Source organism: Suillus clintonianus, assembly GCF_016758775.1.
Source record: "Suillus clintonianus strain FC179 chromosome Unknown DEU56scaffold_2, whole genome shotgun sequence".
Lineage (NCBI taxonomy): Eukaryota > Fungi > Basidiomycota > Agaricomycetes > Boletales > Suillaceae > Suillus > Suillus clintonianus.
The window spans coordinates 1,014,674-1,040,343 of NW_024539226.1; the positions used below are offsets into that span (position 1 = coordinate 1,014,674).

The following is a 25,670-nucleotide window of genomic DNA, read 5'->3' on the forward strand; positions in this document are numbered from 1 at the left end:
AGGATGTTTCCACAACCCCTGCCATTCTCTCAGGCACTAAGAGTGTTGGTGAAAGCGCCAACTGTAACCAAACGGTCCAGTCGGTCGAGTCTCAGCTTGTTGTACAGAATGGCTAGCACGAATGCTAATATCGTAAGTAGGCACGAACTCGAGTTTGGTGTTTGAGTTGATAGGTCTCTTCTAGTGGGGTTTGCAGGACCCATCGTTGATAAAGTATCAATCTTATATCGATGGGAAGTGGGTGAGCGCAAAGGAGGGTGGAACCATTCTTGTTACCAGTCTGTTATTCTCTTATAAGTGGGAAATGACCAATTAACTCAGAGACATATTGCAGACCCTGCGACAGATGAGGAGCTCGGGACTGTTCCAGAGATGGGCATTGAGGAGACCAAGTCTGCCATTGCAGCTGCGGGGAAAGCCTTTGCGACATGGGGCAAAACTACGGCTCGGGTTGGTATCTTATCATCTATGCCAGCGCATACTAACGAATACCTGCATGACAGCACCGTCATGACATTCTGATGAAGTTCTACAGTCTAATGCAAGAACACAATGATGACCTGGCAAGGATTATTGTGCGTGTCGTACTTAATGAATCGTTGATTGGCTCACCCTATTTGGCAGACACTGGAGAATGGCAAGACTTTGGCGGATGCGAAGGTAACAGTTACCCACCATCCCTCGGTATAAGCTAATATCTTGAAAACAAGGGCGAGAATGTCTACAGTGCATCGTTCATGGAGGTAAGTCAATTTCAGTTCAATCGAGTTATGTGACTACATGTTATTCGCAGTGGTATGGTAGGTTTCTACATCAGATGGCTTGAACATCCATTTATATGCGTCATTTAAGCTGAGGAGGCTGTTCGAACATATGGAGGTAGGTCTTCCCCGTTTCAAAGAGTTCACACACGAATCACTTTTCCTAGAACACATACCTTCACCGTTCACCAACATTCGGAACGTTGTAATTAAGCAACCTGTCGGTGTCGTGTAAGATCTTTTCATGTGCCCCTCCAATACTCCGTCTTACAAGGAAGACATCAGATCGATTTTTACTCCGTGGAACTTCCCTTCTGCCATGATCACGCGAAAATTGGGTGCCGCACTCGCAGCAGGTTGTACGGCTGTTATAAAGCCCCCACCTGAGACACCGTTTTCAGCTCTTGCACTAGCTGAGGTAGGACTTCTAAATACTTACTGCTTTGTGATATTGTTTCACCGTCATTGCTATTTGATAGCTCTCTCGTCGTGCAGGTGTCCCAGACGGCGTCATCAACATTGTTACAACTCAAAAGAACGTTATTGAGGTCGGTCGGGAGATGTGCGAAAGCAAAATAGTCAAGAAAGTGACATTCACCGGATCAACACCTGTCGCTAAGAGCTTGTATGGTATGGCTGCCTCGACACTCAAGAAGTAAGCACCACCCAGATACCCTTTCGTCCTTATAAACATTTTACGTAGGATTTCCATCGAAGCTGGCGGAAACGCACCTTTCATTGTCTTTGATGACGCTGATATCGACAAAGCTGTTGAAGGTCGGCGCCGGAAGGTTTTCCAAACCCTTTCCAAGCTGATCTCTCTCTTTAAGGGGCTATCACATGCAAATTCCGTATTTCAGGACAGACCTGTGTCTGTGCAAACCGCATTTACGTCCAGTCTTCAGTCTACGCCGACTTTGCTTCTAAACTCGCCGAGAAAGTAACTGCGTTTAAAGTCGGAAATGGCCTGGATGAAACAACGTTGGTACAATGCTCCAGATAATCTCGTTTACTCACTCATCTATTCACAGGACGCATGGTCCTCTCATTCATGAGAGAGCAGTCTCAAAGGTTACAAAACATGTGGAAGATGCTGTCTCTCGTGGTGCTCAAGTGTTGGTTGGTGGTAAACGTGTCGATGGCCCTGGAGCTTTCTTTTCTCCCACTGTCCTTTCTGAGGTTCCTACTGGAGCATTTTTCAATTTTGAAGAAACGTTCGGGCCTGTTGCAGCTCTGACGAAATTCGAGACAGAAGAGGAAGTAATTGCCCTAGCAAACGACACGGATGTGGGCCTTGCTGGATATTTCTTTAGTCGAGATGTGGGGCGTGTATGGAGGGTTGCAGAGGCGCTTGAGGTTGGTATGGTCGGCACCAACACTGGGCTGATCAGTCATGCTACTATTCCTTTCGGTGGCGTGAAAGAGAGTGGCATTGGTGAGTTCTACATTCTTCCTGTCTGACCAGTATCTAATGCTTGATGTGTAGGCCGGGAGGGTGGCCACGGCATTGACGAGTACTTGAATCAGAAGCTCATTGCCTTTGGTGGGATCTGAGATAAGACTTTTGTACACAAGAACTATGTATCATATCCGTTACCCGCTGTCTTCAATTCACGAGAATAATGGATGCATATGAACAAGAATGGCGGTATATGCGGCTACAGATTTACAACTTCGCCTGGTAACGGCCTTCCTCGATGACAGGGTTGACGAGTGTGCCAATACCGTTGCCCAACCATACTCTACAGTCGTCGCCATTCTTGAGTACAATGGCGGGTTTCTTCGCGAAACCGACACCCTTTGGCGTTCCGGTCAAGATAACCGTTCCAGGCTCGAGGGTGGTTCCCTGAGAAAGGAAAGAGATCGTTTTCCGGACATTGAAGATTTGGTCGCTAACAAGAATAATCAGGTCATGTTTATTCTCTATAGTGCGTGCAGACTCGATTACCTGGTGTTACCGTCCTGGAGAACTTTTCCATTGAGTGTGCAAGTTAGGGGGATGTCCTGGGGGTTGGAAATAGCATTGTTTGACACAAGAACAGGACCGAGGGGGGTCGTGTTGTCTGTAAATTTCATCGTATGAAGCTATGTATTATATCGTCCGTTCTAAATGACGTACCAAACCCTTTGGAGAACCCCCACTGGGAGGTGGTCAGCTGGTGCTTGCGGAATGACACCTATTGTCACAGAAATTAGATCAGGTGGCCAAACCACAGTGTAGGGCTTACATCATTGGCACCAGTGTACCCGAGGACGTAGTCAAGAGCGTCCGCCTCAGAGACGTTCTTGGCCGTCTTTCCGATGACGATAGTGAGTTCCACCTCGTAGTCGGAGAGGTGCTCTTCGACAGGCTGCGCAACCTTGGGAATGAAGATTGGTGCGTTGGGACCGATCATCGACGCCAGGGGCTTGTAAAACAAGATTGGGGCACTGTATACAAATGATGTTTGTAATTTTTAATAGAATCCGGCGGACATTGGATAGCCTCAACTTACGGAGGCTTAGGCATGTTGATCTCTGCCTGTTTGTGGTTTCGTCAAGATTATACCACATGGCTCAATTTCAACAGGACTTACTGCGTGGTCCGAGTAGTTGAGACCCAGGCACCGAACGACCTTCATCTCTTCGCGAGAGAGAGGAGAGAGGAGCTTCTCAACTGTCAGGACGTTGCTCGTAACGTGAGCGGCAGAGTCAAGGGAGGAGCCAGAGATCTCATAAGCTCTGATGGTCTGTTTGTTCCATGCAGCAAGGCCAACTGCACGTCACCATAAACATGTATTCAAGGAAGTATAGAATGAGCCTGTGACTTACCATCAAGCCTAGGGTCGACAGGTTGTCCGATGTGGATTTGTGCGGTCTCCGCGGCGACAAAGCGAATCAGCCGCGACCATTGCTGCAGTCGCAATGCCAATATGTGAGCATACAGATGCACCTGAACAGATATATGTTGCACGTACTGTTGAGATTGGTGCCATGATGGTCAATAACAAAGAGTGCGGAAGTCTGGGAATACACACCTAAGCGCAGAACTCGTTACTTACTTGTACCCCACAGTGGGAGGCTCAGGCTTCACGGTCGTAAATGCGCTCCTCCGAATTTCCGCGTCACGCTCCAGTCACGTGGCAGCGACGCGGTTACTTTTGGCACCCACGGCGGCCATAGACCTAAACAACCCAACAACGGAATCATCTCTTCATCGATGTCGTCAACAGTGAGTTCAATGAAGACGACACTACAGGATGCTTTGGATGATGTGAGTAACAAGTGTGTTCTTCGAGGTAGGTTCGATTAGAGATTGTTTACTACTACAGGTGACCTCGACACGTTCATCGTCTGGAAGGCGGAATCGAGCTCTGGCTGTTCTTGAGCAGCAGCTTGCGCTTGCATGTGTGCAGTCCTCCAATGATGATACATTAGAAACATATCTTGACCTTCAAGACGCCTTCGAATCTAATGGTGGGGGACAAGTTCAACCACCCGACCTGCTGCGTACCTCTCTAATGTGGATACAGTTCCATCGCGGATCCTGGCTTGGATACAATGTACGACACCTCAGCTAGATCTGTGCGCAAGCAAGACCTCCACCAGTATGTACACAGGCTATCCTTCTTCAACATCACGGCTGACTAAGTCACAGAGGAGCGTGATACTGAAATGAATACAATGTGCTCCCAGTTATGCCAAGGCTTGTCAATAATTCAGGGAGTCTCTCTTCACCACAAATCAAGCAAGTCCTTTTTGGGTCGTCGTTTCTCCCTTGAGGTTGGTTCTGTTTACATTAGTGAGGTCTGTCAGATATTTGAACCTCATCATCTATCACAGATTTTGATCGAGTTATTGCTTACTTCTCGACATACGCCGATCATTGATGCCTCTTTGGGGGAAAATAGTTCCCGACCACCAGACAAGCCTGCACCCTTCATGCATTTAACATCTGCTGTCTTGGATACTTTGCTATGCGTTCTTGTTGATTCTTCTCCAGCGATACGTGCTTTTGAGGAAGTGAATGGGGTTCAAGCAGTGGTAAAGATCCTCAAACGAGCAGGAACACCACGCGAAGTCAGGTGGGTTCCCCGTTCCATCTGTCATACAATAACTAATGTAGCTCCAGAATGAAATGCTTGGAGTTTCTCTACTTTTATTTGATGGATGAGAATCCCACCCACACACGACCTGATGAAACACACTCACTACCCTCCTCCCCCGTTGCCACCCAACCTAGCACACCTTTTCGACTTCCTGAAAACAAGATATTCGCCCGCCCTGCATCTGGCGCCTCGAACATATCCTTTGCGTGTACCTCCACCAGATCCTCATCAAGTTCATCAACCTCCTCGTCCTCCTTCTTCTCCGTGTCCTCGGGTTCATCAACAACTACATCCACTAGTATCGAGGGTATTCACATACGTTCGCCTATCAAGAAGTCGTATTCCACCTCCGCTTTCACTTCATCAGACCCACGCACTCCTCCTAGCTCACCACCCTCGATAGCAGCCAGCGCTAGGAAGATACCGGCGCCACTACAGTCACGCCCAATGCTCATGCTACGGAAGGAAGTGGATTATGAGCCGCTGAGCCCCAGGAAACCAAGAGCGTTTCGACCAGATCTCGGAGTCACTGATACACCTAGCCCTGCCACGCCTTCTGCAACACGTTTTCGAGAGACAATTAGCAGAAAGACCTTCTCGTCAGGCAGCACCGAGGAAACAGAGGCGCGGTTAAGCAAGCATGACCGCGTCCGGACCATTGATGAGAAGAAAGAAATACTAGGAGGCATGCTGGGGAATGTTGATGCTCTCGTCGATGGTGTGAGGAAAGCAGGCATATGGGGGCTTGGCTAATCCTTTCGGTGCTACTCTCGGAACCTCGTACCAGACTTTTTCTGCCCAAAAACTTGTGGAATACAATTTGGTGGTGTTACAATGTTGAGATGGTCATACTTGGGACACTGATGCGATCGATAAGGACGTTAAGATGCTAACTAAGAGCGGTTCTGCGCAAACTCTGTCAAAAATTTCTCCTGCGCGCGGACAACAACCTTGACATGATCGAGGGAAAGCGGTTCCTTTCTGTGTTTTGTCGTGAGTAACAGGGAAGCAAACACAGAACAATACTTGCGCAGAGAGTGCCAACGCTTGGGCGGTCCGGACAAGGTTCTTGATGGTGCGTCCTGGAAAATATGTTTGATATCTGATAAGCAAGATGACAAGGGTATGCTGACCATTGAATGGTTTTTGTGCCAGTGCCTCCAAATCTGAGAGGGAAACATAGCAGCGTGGCTCTTTGCCGTCGACGTCGACGAACCCTTCAGACTCTGAGCCCCACAGTGGACACCCAGCAAGCTCGAAGAACTTTCGCCAGATCGTAAGGCGAGCCGAGGCATCCAGCTCGGGATATTTGATCGTTGTTTAGATCGAATCAATTTCAAACTGATGTGATGTAAACAGGGAGAACGGACCGATGGAGAACCTCGAAAGAAAGGCATCGTCAAACGTTTGAATGCGATTTGTTGTCAAGAAGAGCACGCCGCGGTGGTACTCGAAGACCTTTAATGCAACGGAAACGAGAGCGTTGCGTGTTAACTACAACAGAATGAGAATGAGTCATGATATTAATGCTCAGGTTCAAAAACGTACATCACGGAGACTTCTCTGTTCCAAGAACACGTCGGCTTCATCGATAAGAACTATGGCGTCCCATGTGGTAGCTAACTGGTAGAGCGTTTTTATGAGAATTGCAGCAATTGGTACATTATCACACGTACGCTCAGTATCTCCGACAACTTGGACTCCAGTTGTGAAGGCACTGTCGACAATTCTGGAGAGCTGACGATGTACAAAGGCCTCTTGAGGTGTTCGGCGACAGCTTCAGCCGTAAGGGTCTTTCCGGTTCCAGGAGGTCCATGAAGTACTGCGATCTTACACAGAATAACATCAGGTCAAAAACATCGAGTTGCACAGGAAAACTTACTAAACCTCCACCTTTACCTGTGATAACGTCCGACATAAGGTGCTGCGACGTATTAGCATTCTTAGTAACATCGACAAGTCCCTTGATCAGGCTCTACTTGACTATCAGCATCAGCCAACCAGTGTACAAAGAGCTACTGCTTACTTTGACGTCATCGTCTATAACCAAGTGGTCCCAAGCTTTCTCGTCAAACTTGATGTCACCAATCTCTTCAACACAGAATGACTGCCATGTCTGTGTTTCTCGTCGTAAGTCAGCAGAATTGTACTAAAGGAGTTTAGCTTACTTTGCTCTTGAGCTCGAAACCAGGTACTGAGGCCGGAAGTTGATCATATTCTCCTTCGGGAACATCAGGGATATTCTCGTCTCTAGGACAACATTAGCAATTTTACTAGGACAGAAAGCAATGGTCGCGTACGGGTCACGTTCGTAGCCCCAGGGGCGCTTGTCAAATGCAAGTTGATCGATGACAATTCTACTCTGGGGGTTGAATAAGTAAGCTTGTTGTTGTGCTAGAAAAGAGAAGGAAGAAAGGTTACCCCTTTGTCTAGTAAGCACAGAAATTGTTAGTCTGACGGCACAATAAAAAGTCAGACATACACGACTTGTAATGGACGCCACCAGCGAACGATTCATACAATTTCCCTCGGGCTAAGGGTATGTTCAGATATTATTTTGATAATAAACGTAAGACCCTCGTACCAGTTAGCTTGGCGCGTACGTCGTCTGTCATGATTTTGCAGGGCAGCTTTGGCAGCTCCATCGTTCCCTGAACTATAGTGAGCTCTTGTGAAGTACAAGCGCAAGGGAACAAAGACATCGTAGTGTTCAATCTGGAAAGTCTCTTCCTTGTGAGTGTATTTGTGCCCATCCCACCTTGTTGTCTCCCCGACCAAGGAGAACCTTCTGTAGGTGAGTGGTGAGAGCCCGAACCTTCGTAAGCTATACGACGACTTACTCCGAGTGCTTGCTATAGCATGTTCTATCCAGAGTAAACCCGGTCTGCATCATGATTAAACAAACTGCCGCTGCTGTTTAGGATTACGCACCAAGTTGCCATTCTGCAGAGTATAGTACTTGACACCTGGCTCAAAATAGTACTCGAGCAGGTCGTAAGCGATGGACCCGTAAGAGAGCTGAAGCTCGAGTTCTTTAGCTCTGTAACCTCGCCGTTAACACGCCAGGGCAGAAGCATACAAATGTGCTCACGTCGGTTCAAATTCCTGCTCGATCATGCCTAACAGGACGCCAAGGTGTTCCACCACGTCCTCGAAGTACAGCCGGGCATCTTTCTCAGTTTTATGCACTGTGTTGAGGGATGATCGTCAAAGAGAATAACATGTTAAGATGGCCAGCACATACGACCCAATGCATCTGTGCAACCCATATCATTTGCCTTTTGCTTGAGGTCTTCCTCGGCCAAATTTGAAGCAAGAACATCACAGACTTCCGCAAGATCAGCCTTGAGGTCTCTCAGATTCGAAAAAAAGTCCGAAAGACGATATTCTGGATTTCTTTCAAAGAATTCATCCCCAATGGCATGGCTGTCCAGGCGATGCTAAGATCGACCAGGTAGAAACTGACATCATGATCTTACCGAAGGAATTTGATCAGTATTCCACTGAAGTGGCTCACAACCAGTTCAGGGAATTCTGGACGAAGTCGTCAATACAAGCCCACAGTATTAGTCGCTGAGCATAATACGCACGTTCACTATTTTTGTGTCGGACATCGAGATAGAAGTAGTTGTGCAGATCTTCACGCGGAGGGACAGGCTTGATGAACGATGGATCATATGGTTTCCAAACGCCGAAAGCACGATCCCTATGTTTGCATGTAAGCGAATAGTCAGAGCGGTCAATCAACTTGGTACAGACCAAATCTGGAAACGTCGCAAGTAACGGTCTTGATTTTTCTGCGTTTTGAGGCTTGTGTCGTCTTCTGCCTAATTCATTCGATGGGCAAGACTCAGTCTCGTGGCTACGGTGAATACGGTGAACGTGCTGTTACTGACCCCGACTCCAGTAGCGTGCCCTGCTATATTCAGGTCTTTGGATGGAATGATATTTTGAGCATCTTGCAATACCCCGACTCCAGTAGCGTGCACTGCTACATTCAGGTCTTTGGATGGAATGACGTTTTGAGCATCTTGCAATGGAGCTGTACAACTGTCTGACGTGGTCCAAGAGGCTGCGCCATCATCGGAAATGACCTCAGAGCCTGCAAGGGAAGAAGAATCAGACATCGTGAATAAGGTGTCTGCTGGTAGGTTTGAGAGGGGAGAGAGCGATGGCGAAGTGTTTAAATCCCATTCCAGCAACGCCACTCGTCTGTCTGGGAATTCTATCAGATGGCACGCGTTATGCACGCTCCGTTTCGAACCTTGGTTCCTGCCACTGAGGACTCGAGTCAGACAGCATCACGATACTAAGCTTCTGATACGCAATACGTATTCGCTAGAATTGGGGTGGTAGATTAGGATCTTGTGAGTCACATTACGCCCGAGCCCATCGAAGTCTCAAGGCATTATTTGACAAGCGGATTTGAGTTAACGAAAAGATAGGGGCGATTGTGTAAATTCTGGCAGACGGTGTAAGTCCGCGTTAGGATACAATTAAGAACTTGCGTTCACCTACATAGTCTGGAACCAAATTCGTCACGGCCTACATGCCAAACTGAGAGAAGTGACGGATGTATACAAAGCATGCGGCGCTTGATCGCGGAAGAAATGACCTGGAGCCACTTCCGATACCAGTAAGGGTAATCGCTGCAGTGACCTTCGTTAGAATCAGTTATTTATTGCACCCACCAATCATCTTCAACTATTCCTGCACAATTCTTACGGAGAGTCTTGACAGTAAGTGTAATCAGACGACAAGTGTACTTGTACAGTACTTGATGGCGAGCGTGATCCAAAGCATCGAGGTTTTCAATCACGTTTGCAATCGAGTTCCTGACTGCGGCGCCAATTTGCTCATGTCCTATGTGTCAGAAACTCAGAATGCCGGACTGATTCGTTTCCCCGCGTCTGCCATTCCAAGCAGGTATGCCGTTGCTCGGAGGCCGAGATAAAGAATAGCTCTGATGCATTCTGCCGCATCAGCCCAGTGAAACCAATTTAAATGAGAACGGATCTACTGATAAGACCGCCCAAAAAAGTGCTGGCAGCCTGGCACAATTAAATTAGTTCGTTTTGGACCGTCCATTGACAAACAACCAACCTACTTTCTAGAGCTTTGTCTGCTGAGTTCCAGAGGCAAGGTCTAGACCCACCGAGTCAGCGCGAGTCATGGCACGCCTTCACCTGCAGTTAAAAAAAGATCATTGCCGCAGCACCCTCGCACTCGGAGAAGAACAAATCTATATAAAGGAACTGAACCGAAGCGACGATCCCCGATTCCCGATCTGATTACTGTATGCTTAGTCATTCACGAGCTAACGCCTCCATTTCTTTCTCGGACCATAATATGCAACGTTGCACTTGAACCACTGACCTCAACACATTTCGTCTTGGCCGAAGTCCGACCAGCAAGCATTTTGTACAAATGGCCCGCTTGTTTGTAACAAGGTCCGTACCTAAATCGCTCGATCTTGTGCAGCCCCTCTCCGAGTCCGCACCGCACGCTTACAAAAGCCCGGCTCGGGCACGAGATTGACGACTCCACTTTGCCGTCATTTTGACCATCGACTGACATGTTCTTCAATTCTAACAGGACTACATCGCTAGCCATTTCTTTGTTTGGCGCAGTATTCAATTTTGCTCTTGCAGCGCGGCTACTTGGAACTTGGCGGTCTTTCAAATGGGAATCAGAAAGCGAGTGGGAGAGCTCCGAGTATTCAATAAGTAAGGACGGAGTGCGCCTCGTATGGGCGTTATTGTGCGCATATTTTGCTGCAGCATCGGCCATCTGTTTCTTCGGCCTGGCAGGCATTATTCGAGTGCGTCGAGCTTTGTTCTTTCATGCCAAAATTTCAAACTTTCTTCGCCAGGGCAAACCATCGTTCGTGCGCATATATCGTGACTACATTGTCGGAGATTTTGTGTTTGGCACGCTGTTTGCGGCCATAGGCTCTTACGCTGCTTTCCGCCCAACGGTTCGCTCCAATGTTTGCGAGTTGTTGTCACGCCAACCGGACATGCTGCGGGACTTCATCGATTTAGGGCTAACTTTCGAGAACTGCGAACCATGGTTTGAAAGGGGAGTGTTCGCGTTCATGGTTATTCTAATTGTCATCACCGTTATTCGCGTGAGTAAATTTGGCCTTAATGGTGGCGAGCCAAAGGCTGAGGGTCTGATAATCGCAGCTTCATTTCGTATTGGCTTTATCGAGTTACTATACCATTCTTGTCCGCCATCAAGGCTTCCATTCGTCATCGCACACACCTCACTATTCGCGCGCTAGCGCTGCCGAATGGAACCTAGAACGGATATATATCCTCCCAGTTCGTTCATTGGCAAGTAAAGCGCCTTGCACGTCCGACCTCGATCTACAATTTGTGGACGCACCAGTTTACGCACCAGTCCCGCTCACCCATGTCTCTCCGCAAGTCGCGGAGGAGCTGCTTGCGAACGCAACCGAAGCATGGGTTTCTCGATCTGACTCAACCCAACCTGTGCGACCGCGCAGTCTGTCGCTGGCCCGTCATCAATCTGCGGACCGCGGTCCGGGAGCAGCTCAGACTGCTGACCTGATTTCTTTGGAGAACGAAAAGGCATGAGTTTGGGGGGGGGGGACGATAATGACGGTATTGACTTCTGACATGTCTCTGGTACTATGTGCTCTTACTTGTATTATTGCGTTGACGAGATGTCGAAATTTGCAGATTTGTACTGTAGTTCTCTCACTTATTCCGAATCAGAAGGACCAGTGTCATCCTTTTTTCGTGGTGTTCAACGCGGAAGTTCCTAGTAGCACTCGTCTGAATCCATTGCTTTTCTGACATCAATGTAATCGATTTATCCAGACTTCCACTTCTTGTCATGCAGCTCGGAATATGTCCTGCTCTCCCGAATGTTTGCACCATCCCAAACTTTCTGATTCCGTCCTTGGATCTGATGCCCGCTCTTCATTTGCTTTAGGATCGGATCGTTACCACTGCCGTCTCTAGCTGCCATTACTCCCTTGCTTACTCGTCGCCCGTTGTCGGTATTACGCAGCAAATCGTACAATCACAAGAATTTGGTGCTTCCCAATGCGCTAATTCATATTTGGGTGGGCAGGGTCTATTTATTGCTTGCTTTACTTACGTCTACTTCCCTAGTCTCGCTAGTCACATCTATGACACCTACTGAACCCCGGTTTCAACCCGCTCAGTCATCTACGCTTGGTCATCATGCATCAGCGGCCATCACCTGCCGGAGTTCCCCGTACACCTGAAGCCGTGAAACTCGGTAGCCAGCGATCGGACATTACATATTTACCCATCGCCCGGCCTTTGAGGCTGTTCCAGGTGCTCATACTACTGAGCGTCTGTTTTAGCAAATACGGCCCTGCTTTGGCCGCACTGTTTTTATGTGAGTGTCTTATCCCACCGTGACTATCTGGCGTCGGGTTGTATCGGTATGGCCAAGTTCGAGGCGACCTGTTGTGGAAGTGCTCATACTGCTGAGCGTCTATTTTCAGGGCGAGCTGTCCCTCCTAACTGACACTATTAAGTACTAATTTACTACCATTAGCCTCGGCGCTGCTACACATCAGGCCCCAACAACGTTCGTTAAAAATAAACTAGTGATGCGTGACTACGCGATAACGACGTAGGGGCGCGCCGGAATTGGGAAGACATTTGCGTCCGTTGACGTCATGATCGGGATAGGGATGTCGTAGGTACGGGTAAACGCCCCTTACAAGTAACTAGCATTTACTCATGCACTCCTGCCTCCAGATCCATGAAGTTCTCCGGAGCATTTTTTCGGCCGTGAACAAATATAGAGATATCACACTCGATGTCCAGCAACCGTTCAGAGGTGCAGATGTTGGACGCCAGACTCTTGCATGTTTAGCTAGGACTTGTCGCGCATTCTCGGAGCCTGCGCTGGATGTGCTTTGGGCTCACATAGACACTCTTGGTCCTGTAGTAGCATGTCTCCCCAGGCACGTATGGTCCCGACATCGCGGCAGTCTGGTGAGTTTCCGGTGCTCCATGATTGAATTCTGTCTCAGATGGCATGCAGAGAACAGGTGGTGGTTGCATTTTGATCACTCACTGGTGGGGCATCGAGAAGTATCTTGTGAGAGTTCGAGCCCTTGGTAACTCGGGGCGGCGTGTCACAGCTGACATGTCTACGGAACTCGTACATGCCCTCTGCGGTCATCCCTGGCCTTTCCTACTTCCTCGCCTTCAAAAGCTTATGTGGACGGACGGCAGCTATGAATCCACCCACCTCTTTTGCAAACTTCTCAGCCCCACCCTAACTGATTTTCATCTACATGCGAAGGGTAATCTGCTCATGCTTTCGGTTTTATCATCCCTGGGAGCTATATGTCCCCTTATGAAATCCTTCTCCACCACTGGCTTGGATTCAGCCGCATCCGTCCCAGTTTCAGCAGCAGTTGTATGTGGTTGGCACCAGCTGAAGACATTCAGCACAGAAGCCGTCGACGGGCCGGCCTTGCTCCACCTGTTCTCTCTTCCATCCCTGGAATTCTTGGAACTGTCATTTCTATCATCGAACAGGGGCTCCTTCAACTACAGCCCGACCACATTTTCAACCTCTCTTCACCATCTCACAATCCGCGCGCAGGATCCTGAGTCATGCCTGCCCTTCCTTGAAGCAACTTGGATAGGCGCAAGAAGTTTAACCATTTCTCTCGGGAACATTCCGCGATCTTCCAGTAATGAAACATTACTTTCACTCCTTGCCTCTCGTGTAACAGCGCAACAAGTGCAAGCTCTCACACTCGATTTGACTTGTGATTCGCTGCTCACAATCACTGAAATCACGCCCCTGTTCCCATTCTGTGCGTTGGAGGAACTAACACTACCATCAACCTACGGCAACCTTACTATCAATGACCACGACCTCACTAGGGCTGTGAAATCGTGGCCCAAGCTCACAAAACTACGCCTGGGCGACGAGGCTACGTGGTCGACACCAGCGCGTCCTCAACGTCCTCAAATTACCCTAGATGGGATTGTCAGTCTGCTCTTGCATTGCCCAGACTTGTGCGCTCTCGGCATTGCCATGGACGCCACCTCATACAACGTTGTGACGCCTGAGGTACCAGGAGGCGGGGTAACCAACACTAAGATCACCACACTCTCTGTTGGGGTATCGCTGATCGAGAACCCGTTGGCTGTCGCCACCTTCCTCGCCTCCATTTTGCCAAACTTGGAGAACATTCTGTGCAAGGACGACTCTGACATCGTGCCATATCAAAAGGAAAGTCGGCACACGAAGTGGGCGAGAGCTTCGATGTATCTGCGAGATGTGCAAATGATCAAGAAGCAGGAGAGGGCTAGAGTGGGGAATTGTTCATGTAGCCAGGTTTGTAATTGAGGGCGAACCATCCGAATGTGTCAATAGTATACACAGTGATGCATCTATATACTGATTGTAATGATATCGATTTCGGTGGTTTTAGTGTGGTTTTAGCGCTGCATAGAACTTTGAGGATTTAGATACCAAGTGCAATCCCAAATCTTGGTGGCACTCTCGACTGTTTCCCGAGAGTGACTGGTCAGAACCCTCACAGCGCTTCCTTACAAAACTTTCGAAGAAGATAATGTCCCAGGTTCGCGAGCGATCGCATTCGCTTGAACTTTCCTCGGATTCGCTGAAGCGATTAAAAACGACACATTCCTTGTTGACACCGACCGTGGACCACGAGTCCACATTCTACACTGGTCTCTTTAGGCCAGAAAATGTGCAGCAACTGTGTCAGACGTACGCTGGCAGTGAACCGTTCAAATATGCGATTGTCGACAAGCTTTTCCAGGACGATCTCCTCGTGAATGTGAAGGACGAATGTATGAACGAACTGAGCTTTACCGAGAGGGAGACAGACATATACAAGGTGAGCCTCCTCGATCCCAACCCTTCTGACTATTTGTTGTCCGACATCTCTTTCCTAGGTCAATCAAACTGGGGACCTTGCCTCTCTCTCGTACCTCTCTGAGGCTCAGCTTGCACTTTTTCCAAACCTTCTTTCTCTCCGCGATGCGCTCTACTCTTCACAGTTCCGCAAGTTCATCCAGGCTGTCACTGGGTGTGGACCACTCTCCGGAACGAAACAGGACATGTCTGTCAACTCGTACACACAAGGGTGTCATCTGCTAAACCACGACGATGTCATTGGAACCAGGCGCGTCTCGTACATCCTCTATATGCCACTACCATACGGTCAGGAGTGGAAAAAAGAATGGGGAGGTGCTTTAGAGTTGTATCCTGTTCAGATCGGCGTTGACGGCATCCCTGAACCTAAGGCTGCACCATGCAAAGCTATCCCTCCAAGCTGGAATCAATTCATTTTCTTCGAAGTGCAACCAGGAAAAAGCTTCCATTCTGTAGAAGAAGTGGTAGTCGGAGGAGACGGCGTGGCAAGACTTAGCATAAGTGGCTGGTTTCATGCAGCACAGGAGGGCGAGGAGGGGTATCAAGCTAATCAAGCAGCACCTGAGCTCAAAAGTTCACGAGAACAGTTGGTGTGTCTTGGAAGATGTATTGTTTTTGCATTCATCTCATTGGGATTACTACAGACATCCAGCTCTACCGCCTTTATTGAATACTCCGACTCCTCAGAGCCATTCCATCCAGATTTACCGTTCCGAACAGAATATATCTCCTACCTCGCAAAGTTCCTAAACCCAGTTTACCTTCAAACACGCACGATGAAGGCATTGATGACACAATTTGTCGCGGAGTCAAGTATTGAACTTCACCATTTCCTGTCCGCATCCCTCGTATCAAAACTTGAACCCGACCTGCGTGGGGCAGATCAAGCTGATGGTCTTGATGGTGAGACTCGTCAGGGGAGGATACCACCGCACAGTGCTGGCGTATCTGGGGCATGGTCTGCGCGGGGACCACCACACAAATGGCGTTACTGTACGCTACAAAAAACAACGGGGCCTCAACGTGAATCAGACACAATCCTTCGTCAGTTACAAGACGAAGTTTTCCCAAGCGAAGCGTTCCGCGCTTGGCTAAGCGCCTTGACAAATTTGTTGCCGTTGAGCCACGCTGTAGAGGCGCGAAGGTTTAGACCGGGCTTGGACTACACTCTTGCAACGAGTGAGGGGGTCGAGTCGCGGTTGGACGTGGTATTGGGATTGACGCCACAAGCAGAAGTTGAAGAAAATGAGACGCGATCAACTGGCAAGTCGAAGGCGAACGAAGAGGACAAAAAGCCGCATGGTTGGCAGGCTGGGGGGTGGGGAGGATGGGAGGTAGGGCCAAGATCTTCCTCATCGATGTTTTGCTGGCTTATTCGCCACCAAGTGTTACATGGCACCTCATGACGAGGAGGATGATCCAGCGGTCTACCGTTCCGGGTCAAATAAAAAATCCCAAGTTAACGACGCTTCTGGCTCACAAAATCACGATGATGCAGCGGGAACAGGGGAGCAAGAGGACGACGACGACGAGAGCACTTTGCTAACTGTTCAGCCTAGCTTTAACAGACTCCTTCTCGTACTACGGGACGAGGGCGTTATGCGCTTCGTGAAGTACGTTTCAGCTTCTGCTGCAGGCTCCCGATGGGATATCTGCGGTGAATTCAACGTCGGGATGGTTCAGGATGACGAAGAAGATGAAGATTCATAACTAAAAAGTGCATCTGGTATGTCCATGTAGACAAAGGGATTTTGCGATGCTATCTACCATTGGGGTGTACAGTGCTATGTCTCTCGCTATCCCTTACTATCGTGATATCCTAGAACACAATTTTCTGACCTTGGCTGGGTATGATAGCAGCAGATTCACGTGGCGCTTGAGCTAGTGCGGCACCAGGTTTCGGGCGTCCTCGAGCCCTGTCAGCTCTTATATGTCGTGGGCCCTCCTTTTGGTTCCGTCGAGGTATTGATTCAGCACCATCTTGTTGTGTGCTGTGTTCCTTTTCATCTTCATCGCGCCTTCTCGGGCGCGACTGAGACCGTGGATGCGACTCAGCGTCGTGTTGCCGACCACCATGTCCTTTTCCAGGACCGCTTTTGTGTTCACTTTGTTGTAGTCTTGGACCACCGCCTCGACGGACTGCGTCAGCAGAAGCATATTCTACAACTAAATCTCGACCATTGAGACGGTGGTTGCGAGGATTGAGCAAGGCAGCAGTTGCATGTTCGGTGTTGGTAAAGTCAAGAAAGGCAAATCTGGATGCTTCCGTTGGTATTACACACGCCTTGTACGACAAATCACTCACCCTTTACATGCACCACTATCTTCAAAAGTTCCCATGCGGATCTTTCGTAACCAAACATCTTTCGTGACAGTGTTATCCTCCCCGACAGTAGCCTCGGCGTCGTTTGCTTTGACGCCCTTTCCAGCCTTTTGCGGGTGTCTATGGGCCTCAAAGAGTTCACGAATCGATTCCACTGTAGTATCAAAACCAAGATTTCCGAGGAATAATGTTTGTGCAGGAGGCTGCTTCTGTACCCGCAGGATCTTCTGTTGAGTCTTCGTCAAGCCGTTCACTGATTTGCCTGCAGAAGGACCCTTAGTGTCCTCTGGCGTTCCCGCCGTAGGTGTAGCTATGGGACGGCCCGCAAAATCATTTCCTACATATGCGCAAACGCAAGCTTGAACATTATATACGCAGGGGATTCCGCGAGCACACATACCGTCTTTGACCAACAAATTCCGACCGTGAAGCTCTCGTTCAGACTGGGTAATGGCTGTGACTTTGGCATCCGATGTAGCAAAGTCGACGTAGGCAAAGCTATCCTGTCTTCAGTCGACCACGCATTTAGCAGGAAACAATTCGACTCACCCCATATTCTCTCCTTTAGTTCCCTTTTTCGTTGGCATGTGTATTCGCGTGATCTCCCCGACGCCATCAAAGAAACCTCGCAGTGTATCTGGCGTAGTCTTGAACCAGAGATTGCCCACCCAGACCGAATTCTGACGCTTCGGTTTGCTATTGCCAGTAGTCTTCGAGTCCTTGGTAGAGGCACCAGCCACGGAACCATCAGTCGCCTTTCTCTTTTTCGACGGCCGATCTTGATCTTTCTGATCTTTTTTCTTCTGTCTGCGTTTTTCGGCGTGAGACAACGCGACACTGTCTTCTGGGGCTGGTGCGGTGTCTGCTGTGACTGCTTCGCGCGCTACATCATCACATTCTTCAGCAACCCTCTTTCTCTTAACCGGTGGTGGGCTAGAAGAGTCTGATGAGGACGCCGATGATGACATTTTGGAAGTAGACTTTGCATTGCGATTTGAAAGTCATAATATGAGTGAATCATGTGACGACACACGTGACAAGAACTCACGCGATCCATTTCTTCATGCTCTCTTATCAACGATTCACTCAGAATTTCAGACTGATCACTAGCAATCGTACTTTCTACATCTAAAAATCCAAGAAAACCGCACAGCGATATGTGTGTTTACAGAGTCTACATACATTGTCCATCTAAAGATGTTCTTGCAATTAAAGGGTATCTTAAACGCCTCTGGGCCAGGTCACCAGTAAAGATGATATCCTGCACCTTCTACCTGTCCTTGTGTCTTGGCAGCAGTCTTCAAATGGCATAGAGATAGAGGTTGTTTACTATGACATCAATGAAAGTGGATCAATCAGAGATCTCGCGGAAGATAAAGATAAGTACCTAGAGCGTGCGAGTGCTTTGGCCGTCTTGTGAATGTTCTTCATTGCCCGACCTGCAACATATTGCAACGGATTGTCTACAAGATGGTAGGGCTACTTACCATTGACCGCAACTCTGGATAGCTCCTCGATATCTCGGCGAGATATATTACTTTCTTCCCCTGAGAGCATATTGGACCACATAACTTGACGGGAGTCAGCATCTAATTCAGGATACTGGATAGCTGTAAGAGTGACGTGTGAGCACGGTATTTATAAATCAGCAGATGAAACCTGTACTCATAGCAAAATGGGACATGTATGCGGTACATGTAGTTCTGGCAGTGACAAATACAAGGCACCGGTGCTGCTCAAAGAACTCGAGTGTCGTTGAGATGCGAATATGTTCCTCCATCTGATCGCAGGTCAGGGTAACACAAGGCGGATACAGCTAATACACACTATAGGCTCGAGCCTCTGAGTCTGCATAAGAATCTAGATGCAAGTTAACTCATGACGGATAAAACCTGCAAAATACTGCACATCTCCAGCTTCAATCAATACTATGGCATTCCATGTCCTCGCTGCCTGTGAGAGTAATGAATTTGCACTTAGATGGACAATAATCAATAAACATACATCCAAACGTGATGTCAACGTGTCCACAAGCAAGGTCGTGTCCAACGGAAGGGAACAGACTGCAAGGGAATACAAAGGCCGCCTGAAATGTTCCGCGATAGCTTCAACCGTGGCAGTTTTGCCGGTCCCTGATGGTCCGTGCAGAAGTATGACCTGCCAGCGAGACGTCCGACGCCGTTTTTGAACAAACAGATGAATCAACCTACCAAGCCCGTTTGTTCTTCATCCGTCGTGGCCTCCTTGCTGAAGTCGAATGAACCCACAACTCCTTCGATAGCATCCTGCCACAATGAGCAGCCGAACAAAAATTTAATTGATTGGCCTCACCTTTGAGCTTTCGTCGAGCACAATGTGCTTCCAGGCACTTTCATTGAATTTTATTGGCTCGACTTCATCAACATCGAATAAGCCCCACGACTTGTAACGCGCCAAGCACTATCAGAGGTATTCGGATACCTAATTTTGCAATTACCTTGCGTTCCAGATCAAAACCTGGCATGAATCGTGGGAGAAGATCAATATCAGCTTCGGGTACGGGTAAGACATCGTCATCTCGGGCCTTGCTTCTGTCCCGGAGAAGGGGGAAAGGGAAAGGGGTGTCATCTCTAGTCGCCAATGAGATCACACAATGAATGGCTGGAAAACAATTCCTTACGTATGGTTGTAGCCGAACGTGTTCCAGCCTAAGCGGTCAACCATGATCCGTCGCTGTTGGAGACGACAGGTCAGTGGGAAACTATCCACCTATCTCATGACTGGGCGCACTCCTCTGTCTAAGAGGGGTAAGGCTGATACACAATAAGCCAGCAGGAAATAGAGAACGCACGAAGTCTGTGATGGACCCCTGCTAATGAGGCGTACTTTCTGCCGCGCTCTTGAGCAGGGTTAACGAGGGATATTTGCGAGTCATGCGCTCTTACCTGTAAGCCGTGTGCATATCTCGGGCGTTACCTTGGTGGTTCGGAAATCAGACAAGATCAATGACCCCTGATTATCATGAGTACGATGAAAGCAGGACAGTATCGGAAACAGACCTCAGCCAGTTTAACCATCCGACCTCGCTCGAGTGCAGTCCATTTGGCTCCATTCCAGAATGCACCCTCGCCGTTAAGGGTGAATGTTCTGCAGAAGAGAATGAGGAAAGCCATAACCACACGTGCCATTTACAACTCACTGGTCAAAGTCATCGTAATAAGTTGAAGTCAAGCGGAATGCATCCTGCATGCTTCATCTATATGAATATCTCGCGGAGTGTTGTTGATTCTCTTACAAAATCATCATTGTCGTCGCAGTAGTAGTACTTCTGATCCTTCCGGAAGTAGAACTCCAGCAGATCGCGCGGTATGCGACCGTGTACTATTGCGTGTTTCAATCGTTCAGCTCTATGGGAAATCAGATACCGACAGATGCTAACACAGAACATATCGCACACTGGTTTGAATTCTTCTTTAAGCAAGAGTAGGAGGGTTCCAAGCTGCTGGACTGCGGCCGTAAGATACGTGCGCGCGTCACCATCTACCATAACAAAAACATTAAATGAGTCTTCATAATGAGTACGAATTACATACCATGTAGACCCTCATGTGCATGCCCGAGCGCTTTCGCACTTTGCACAACGCCATCTTCGTTGTTTTCTTCCAGCAAAGCCGTACGTGCGTCATTGGTGCGAGTGTCCAACACATCTAGCTCCAAAAGCAACTCGTCGATGGGAACTTGTGGATGTGTGCTCAAGCATTCGCCCCCCACAATAGAGCTGCGGAAGATAATCATTCATTATCTGATGAACGGAGTGCTTAGATACGCCATACCGTAAGCAGGCGAGCAAAACCGGACTAAAATCACTGAAAACCAGTTTTGGTTTATCTACATACCGATACATCAATGGCAGCTATCTAACACCTAAGGACGCACCTTTATCTGTCCTCCGCCGAACATTTAGGTAGAAACAATTAGGCTCTCGGGTGGCCACACGGGGAGTCTCTTCGATGTATTCGTAGGATTTCCAGCAATCCTGAAGCCAGTCCCTAGAAAAAATCAATAAAGATCACCTAGTTACTTTGACTAGAGAGTGTGAACCATTGCTGCCAACGTCGAAGGAAGCCATTCTCTTGTTTCTCGGTTATGCCGGACTTGCATTCTTTAAGCGTGACAGAACTTGACGCAGGGCTGACTGGAAGCGGTATTAGTGCTTCTTTGATTACAGGTGGAGACATGTCCACAGCAAGAGGTGGGGAAGCTGTCGACGTTTCGGGACATGCCGACTCGGGAAAGGCCTCTCTAATCGGTAGTGGGGACTCGGTGGTTTCGGCAGAGGGGACTCGGATAGCTTGCACGAGTGGTTCCTGTATGTTAGACTTTTCGGACATGTCAAAAAGAGAGGAAGTCGTCTATGCAATCGATCAAGGCGTCAATCCAAAAGATGCTTTCTGTCGCTTTATACTCTCATGTCAACGCCAACGGATTTGTCACTTTTGATGTTGTCGTGTGAACAGACAATTCAAACAGGCGATTTGCTGGGAAGGGTCGACCCTCACTTGTAAGCACAGGTTGAACCCTGGCAATGAAGCATTTGTACTGGAGCGAACAGCCGAAGATCCGTTCGAGATGTCAAATCCTGGGGAAAGAAGGTCGAAAATGGCGATACAAACTCAATTGCACAGGAACGCTTCATTTGCCAAGGAACATTTCATTCTACCGCTGGGTAGTCGTAGGTATGTCTGTGGAGCCACAAAAATGTTATCAAGCGCTCAGGGACCACGACTAAGGCCTGGGGCTTACATTTTGAGCTGATGACGCTGGCCAGGACAGCCTTGTTTCACGCGAGAAAGCGGATGAGACAGGGATGTGAAGTTGAGTGAAAGTCCGATGACACGCTCCAAAACATCATGGGCAAGCTCCAGCTTCGTCTTTACTGCTCAGACTTCTGTGGGGTCCGAGAGGCCCATGCGGTTGGCAATTACTATTAGACTCAGGGACTCCGAGTCCGCCTCGGTTCGGATGCGGGATGTGCGGGCCCTCTCTCGGCTAGCGCGCTGCTGACTGACCAGCAAACTGTATATTTGAAGTGTTTAAGCATGCACATTGCATATATATAGCACTAGCGCACAGCTGTGGTGGTAACCCTGGCATCTCATAAAAAAAGGAAAGACAACGAAGAACTCGGCAGGTTTAACTACCGTTTAAGCGAGCGTGTACGTGGTGGAAGAGAGAACGCCACAGAAAAAAAAATTGCGTGCGCTCAGCTGGACGTGTGTTGCCGGTAGTACTTACCGTTCCTTCTGAGCACATTGGCAGGAACCGGGACCCGCGTAAGTATCCCATGCTCAGGTCCAAGAGCATGCCAGTCGTCATCCGAGTCCGCGTCAAAGACTAGCTGGAACATTCTGTGCATGGCACGTGACCGCGGCGTGCACGAAGATCAAGGAATGGAGTGATATAACTTGCCAAAGAGCACAAAGGTGTGACGAACTTCAGGTCTGGTGGCGCTGATCAGCAATGATTGCGTAGAGAAAACAATATCATTAGGGGCATATTCAACATTAACCCTATTACAATACAATATGAAACTGAGGTCCATCATTGAATCTTCCGTCTCTGGGCTTCATCCAACACACTCTTCGGTCCGCGCTTCGCCATCGCCCAAAGAAAGACGACAACAACGATAGCAAACTGAAGCCACAACCACACCTCCAAGATGAACGATACGAACCCTCGCTGCTGAGGCTTCTGTTCCTGACGAAGGGAGATGGGCGAAGCAGATCCTGTCGTTGGCTCGTCGTCTGTGATATTGCGGGAAACGGCATGAGTCCGATGGCGGCTTATGCTATCCACGAACTCGTTCACGAGTCTCTGGGGAACCGGAGTGGAAGGACGGGCGAGATCAGCAGAGCTCTCCCTCCGCGGGGCAGAAAGAAGTGTCGCTTCGAAGCGACCTTCATTCCAGTGGTTTGTGCGCATGCGAATGGTATGTGATTTGCGACGCTTCCTGTCTGCAATTGTTTCCATGTGCGCGTTGGGCGGACTATACGTCACGGACTCAGAGTCGTGAATACCTTGCCATGTACCTGGTTGCAAGCTAACATGCTCCGCAAACGAGCTGGAAGATGTGGAAGGAACTGAGATATAACTAGAAGGAGGGACAAAGGACAGGATATCTTCCGCGGAAGGGGTTCCGGGTGCCGGAACGCCGACGGCGTTGCCAGCGGATAAAGAAGGTGAAAGCGATGTAAGGTCAATTAAACTTGGTGTTCGGAAGTGGTCATTCCCAGGACAGTTGCCCCATGCAAGTCCTAGCTCATTGTCTAGCGTCTGGCGGCCTGTGAATTCTGTGATAGGCAATGCCGCAGCCAGAGGTGATGATAAGTCCAATTCTTCGGGGGTCACGGCTTCCGTGCTGGGCTGAGGAACAAAAGGGACGGGTGGCAGGCCGGGAATAATCAGTGACTGTACAGATGGTGGATTACTGACATCAGATACAGTCGGGGGATCAAATAATCCAACAACAGATCGACGGGCGCGATGATGTGCAGGTAGAGGAAAGAGTTCTGGAAGTATTGGGTGTCGCATACTGCTCTGTCTGTCTGGTTCGATGCCGCTATCAAAATCAACCGAGGAATCCACGAGCATAGACCGACGGAGACTGGCAAAACGGATCGTCTCGTCTTCCTCGTCATGTTCACTTTCCTCGTGGACACCGGGATTCTCGATGCTGTCATCCCCATCCAACCAGTCAATGGTATCGGCATCGCCAAGGCTCTCATAGATGAGCCGGATGCTCGCAGCATCTCTTTGGACCGACTGCAGCGACGCCGTCGTTCTAGCTTGTTGCACAGTTATTTGTGCATTAATCTGCTCAAGTTCGTGGATCTTTTGAAGGAGTTGGGACACGAGTGCATATTCGGGCGTTGCCGGGGCTGGCGCCTGAGCAGGAGGAGGAAACTGGAACTGCGGGAATGATCGAGAGAGACCGTCGTACATGGACATCTTTCGAGATCGCTCAGTAAGCTTGTGATCGACAGGAGCCGAACGAAAGATGGCTTCCGAAGCATGCCGGCGTAGACCCTGCGACGAAAACTTGTGTTTCTCTAACTTGCCTAGCCCGGTAGGTCTTTTTGAGTTCCCTCGAGAAGCAAGTGTTCCCCCTGGCGCAAAGTCTCGTACTTCTCCGTCACTTGTATCACTCTCGCTTTTACCCCGTAGGGCGCGGACTCGTTCCTCTCTCTCGTGTCGCCTCTTCGACGCTTCTTCAGACTCGAGACTGAGACTAGCAAGTTTTGCCTTTTCCTCAAGCTCGTCGCTCCTGGCGCGAGTTTTATCAAGCTCCTCTCGGAGCCCTTGAATCTCTTTCTCCAAACCGCGCAATTTTCGCCGTCCCGCTTGATCTGTATGAGCAGATTCAGATTCAAGCTTTTCTAGCTTGGCAAGGAGCTCAGCGTTCTGATCTGAAAGTAAAGCAAGGTCCGCAGGAGAGACAGAGACACGTCTCTGCGAACGGCGAGAGCGATGTGCACTGGTGCTCGCACGGGAGGAAGAAATATTGGTATAGTAATGAGGGGAGTGTGGAAGAGGTGTTCCGGGATTCGTTGGAGAGGATAACGAGGATCCGGATGGAGAGGATGCTGATGAAGCAGGCAAGCGGGCGATAAGCGCCTTGTGCTTGTCCTGGAGCTCTAAATTATTTTCGTACAATGATTTACAGACGGCTGTGGTGACGCTGAGTTCTACAAGGGGATAAAGATTTCAGCTCGTCTCTCTAAAATAAAGCATTGAACGACAAACCATTTTCTCGGTCTTTGATGAGTTCATCGGCTTTCAGCAGTAAATCAGAAAGCTCCTCGCGGGACCTCCCATTCCAAACATGAGGATTGTTAGGGATGTCGTCCCACGCAGTGATTGCAGATGCGCCGTTGAAAGACTCTCGTTTCAGATCCAGCGGATCATGAAGAAGTGATCTAGCAGCGTATGGAGGAGGCGGAGAAGTTTTGACGTGGGTAGAAATTCTCCGTGCCCGACCTGGCGGCCGTGGCCGAGGAGTGGTGTTTACTGCCCCAGAAAGCATATGAGATAACTTAGAAGGGAGATTTAGACAACAGAGATGATGGTGGCCAACTTGAAACGAAGGATGATGATAACTGTCAGTCAATGTTCAGGTCCAATCGTTAACTGCTGCTTAGCACTGGGGAAGCGAAAAGAGAAAAGGAGATTTAGTGATGCGTTCTGCGGCGTTTTGTGTCCCATGCATATGAGACTTGAACGAGACAGCAGAAGTTCGGCTTAAAATCATCCTTCACATTCAGACTGTAATACGTATCACCGGTCGCTGCTTGTCATAACGACCACAAATCAAAGCACATCAACAAGGCCGCCTGGCGAAATGGCATCGCGTCTGACTACGATTGCGTTATCAGGAGATTGCAGGTTCGACCCCTGCGGTGGTCATTATTTTTTCATGATTTATTTCATGGGACAAACAACTTTTTTTTTACATCCGCGCAGTGTTGGAAAAACGACTGGATGGGATGATTGTCCTGGGATCCGTGTAGCCCAGATTAAAGTTAC

At 48.9% G+C, this 25,670-nt stretch overlaps 10 protein-coding genes and 1 non-coding gene across 11 annotated transcripts; 6 read left to right on the plus strand and 5 right to left on the minus strand.

The window, feature by feature from the left end:
• Positions 1–3: 3 nt before the first annotated feature.
• On the plus strand, positions 4–2,315 carry DEU56DRAFT_723869 (Aldehyde/histidinol dehydrogenase; the record flags this gene model as incomplete). The annotated part of the gene is made up of 15 exons (XM_041347792.1): positions 4–132; positions 185–278; positions 335–450; positions 504–575; positions 625–660; positions 711–743; positions 794–800; positions 853–879; positions 929–992; positions 1,047–1,179; positions 1,241–1,416; positions 1,465–1,538; positions 1,592–1,742; positions 1,793–2,196; positions 2,248–2,315. The coding sequence occupies 15 exons, from the start codon at positions 4–6 to the stop codon at positions 2,313–2,315; spliced, it is 1,584 nt and encodes a 527-aa protein (XP_041215392.1).
• DEU56DRAFT_766968 (uncharacterized protein) lies at positions 2,176–3,862 on the minus strand. Its single transcript, XM_041351122.1, has 8 exons — positions 3,719–3,862; positions 3,573–3,654; positions 3,338–3,516; positions 3,257–3,282; positions 2,990–3,191; positions 2,881–2,938; positions 2,710–2,824; positions 2,176–2,653 (listed from the first exon to the last, which is right to left on the minus strand). Exons 1-8 carry the CDS (start codon positions 3,734–3,736, stop codon positions 2,428–2,430), a joined length of 906 nt encoding a protein of 301 aa, XP_041215393.1. The 5' UTR covers positions 3,737–3,862; the 3' UTR covers positions 2,176–2,427.
• DEU56DRAFT_766971 (cell division control protein 14, SIN component-domain-containing protein) lies at positions 3,843–5,656 on the plus strand. Its single transcript, XM_041351123.1, has 6 exons — positions 3,843–4,014; positions 4,073–4,217; positions 4,274–4,348; positions 4,399–4,523; positions 4,584–4,825; positions 4,873–5,656. The coding sequence occupies exons 1-6, from the start codon at positions 3,961–3,963 to the stop codon at positions 5,600–5,602; spliced, it is 1,371 nt and encodes a 456-aa protein (XP_041215394.1). The 5' UTR covers positions 3,843–3,960; the 3' UTR covers positions 5,603–5,656.
• Positions 5,657–6,169: 513 nt separating this feature from the next.
• DEU56DRAFT_906574 (P-loop containing nucleoside triphosphate hydrolase protein) lies at positions 6,170–8,976 on the minus strand (the record flags this gene model as incomplete). The annotated part of the gene is made up of 19 exons (XM_041356833.1): positions 6,170–6,343; positions 6,398–6,472; positions 6,526–6,678; positions 6,732–6,824; positions 6,876–6,965; positions 7,018–7,099; positions 7,150–7,211; positions 7,271–7,278; positions 7,332–7,382; positions 7,434–7,500; positions 7,550–7,637; positions 7,690–7,733; positions 7,781–7,889; positions 7,941–8,037; positions 8,094–8,275; positions 8,329–8,383; positions 8,440–8,555; positions 8,609–8,676; positions 8,746–8,976. 19 exons carry the CDS (start codon positions 8,974–8,976, stop codon positions 6,170–6,172), a joined length of 1,845 nt encoding a protein of 614 aa, XP_041215395.1.
• Positions 8,977–10,424: 1,448 nt separating this feature from the next.
• Positions 10,425–11,451, plus strand: DEU56DRAFT_723733 (uncharacterized protein; the record flags this gene model as incomplete). The annotated part of the gene is made up of 3 exons (XM_041347786.1): positions 10,425–10,670; positions 10,722–10,979; positions 11,038–11,451. The coding sequence occupies 3 exons, from the start codon at positions 10,425–10,427 to the stop codon at positions 11,449–11,451; spliced, it is 918 nt and encodes a 305-aa protein (XP_041215396.1).
• A 984-nt stretch (positions 11,452–12,435) lies between these two features.
• DEU56DRAFT_234738 (uncharacterized protein) lies at positions 12,436–14,309 on the plus strand. Its single transcript, XM_041345212.1, has 2 exons — positions 12,436–12,855; positions 12,905–14,309. The coding sequence occupies exons 1-2, from the start codon at positions 12,598–12,600 to the stop codon at positions 14,228–14,230; spliced, it is 1,584 nt and encodes a 527-aa protein (XP_041215397.1). The 5' UTR covers positions 12,436–12,597; the 3' UTR covers positions 14,231–14,309.
• A 147-nt stretch (positions 14,310–14,456) lies between these two features.
• On the plus strand, positions 14,457–16,495 carry DEU56DRAFT_724041 (nuclear protein; the record flags this gene model as incomplete). Its single annotated transcript, XM_041347804.1, has 4 exons — positions 14,457–14,747; positions 14,806–15,375; positions 15,430–16,119; positions 16,172–16,495. 4 exons carry the CDS (start codon positions 14,457–14,459, stop codon positions 16,493–16,495), a joined length of 1,875 nt encoding a protein of 624 aa, XP_041215398.1.
• A 109-nt stretch (positions 16,496–16,604) lies between these two features.
• Positions 16,605–18,076, minus strand: DEU56DRAFT_723336 (uncharacterized protein; the record flags this gene model as incomplete). The annotated part of the gene is made up of 4 exons (XM_041347765.1): positions 16,605–17,040; positions 17,091–17,445; positions 17,509–17,606; positions 17,658–18,076. The coding sequence occupies 4 exons, from the start codon at positions 18,074–18,076 to the stop codon at positions 16,605–16,607; spliced, it is 1,308 nt and encodes a 435-aa protein (XP_041215399.1).
• Positions 18,077–18,208: 132 nt separating this feature from the next.
• DEU56DRAFT_234799 (uncharacterized protein) lies at positions 18,209–21,575 on the minus strand. The gene is made up of 22 exons (XM_041345214.1): positions 21,189–21,575; positions 21,024–21,136; positions 20,921–20,975; positions 20,681–20,865; positions 20,543–20,627; positions 20,383–20,494; positions 20,287–20,330; positions 20,147–20,234; positions 20,033–20,099; positions 19,939–19,986; positions 19,878–19,885; positions 19,768–19,820; positions 19,585–19,717; positions 19,440–19,529; positions 19,319–19,393; positions 19,113–19,265; positions 19,017–19,061; positions 18,936–18,968; positions 18,774–18,888; positions 18,596–18,718; positions 18,496–18,547; positions 18,209–18,437 (listed from the first exon to the last, which is right to left on the minus strand). Exons 1-22 carry the CDS (start codon positions 21,476–21,478, stop codon positions 18,350–18,352), a joined length of 2,055 nt encoding a protein of 684 aa, XP_041215400.1. The 5' UTR covers positions 21,479–21,575; the 3' UTR covers positions 18,209–18,349.
• A 966-nt stretch (positions 21,576–22,541) lies between these two features.
• On the minus strand, positions 22,542–25,378 carry DEU56DRAFT_234782 (uncharacterized protein). Its single transcript, XM_041345213.1, has 2 exons — positions 24,891–25,378; positions 22,542–24,832 (listed from the first exon to the last, which is right to left on the minus strand). Exons 1-2 carry the CDS (start codon positions 25,168–25,170, stop codon positions 22,689–22,691), a joined length of 2,424 nt encoding a protein of 807 aa, XP_041215401.1. The 5' UTR covers positions 25,171–25,378; the 3' UTR covers positions 22,542–22,688.
• Positions 25,379–25,471: 93 nt separating this feature from the next.
• Positions 25,472–25,550, plus strand: DEU56DRAFT_t13. Its single transcript has one exon. It is a non-coding gene; the product is annotated as a tRNA-Arg (tRNA).
• The last annotated feature ends 120 nt before the right edge of the window (positions 25,551–25,670 follow it).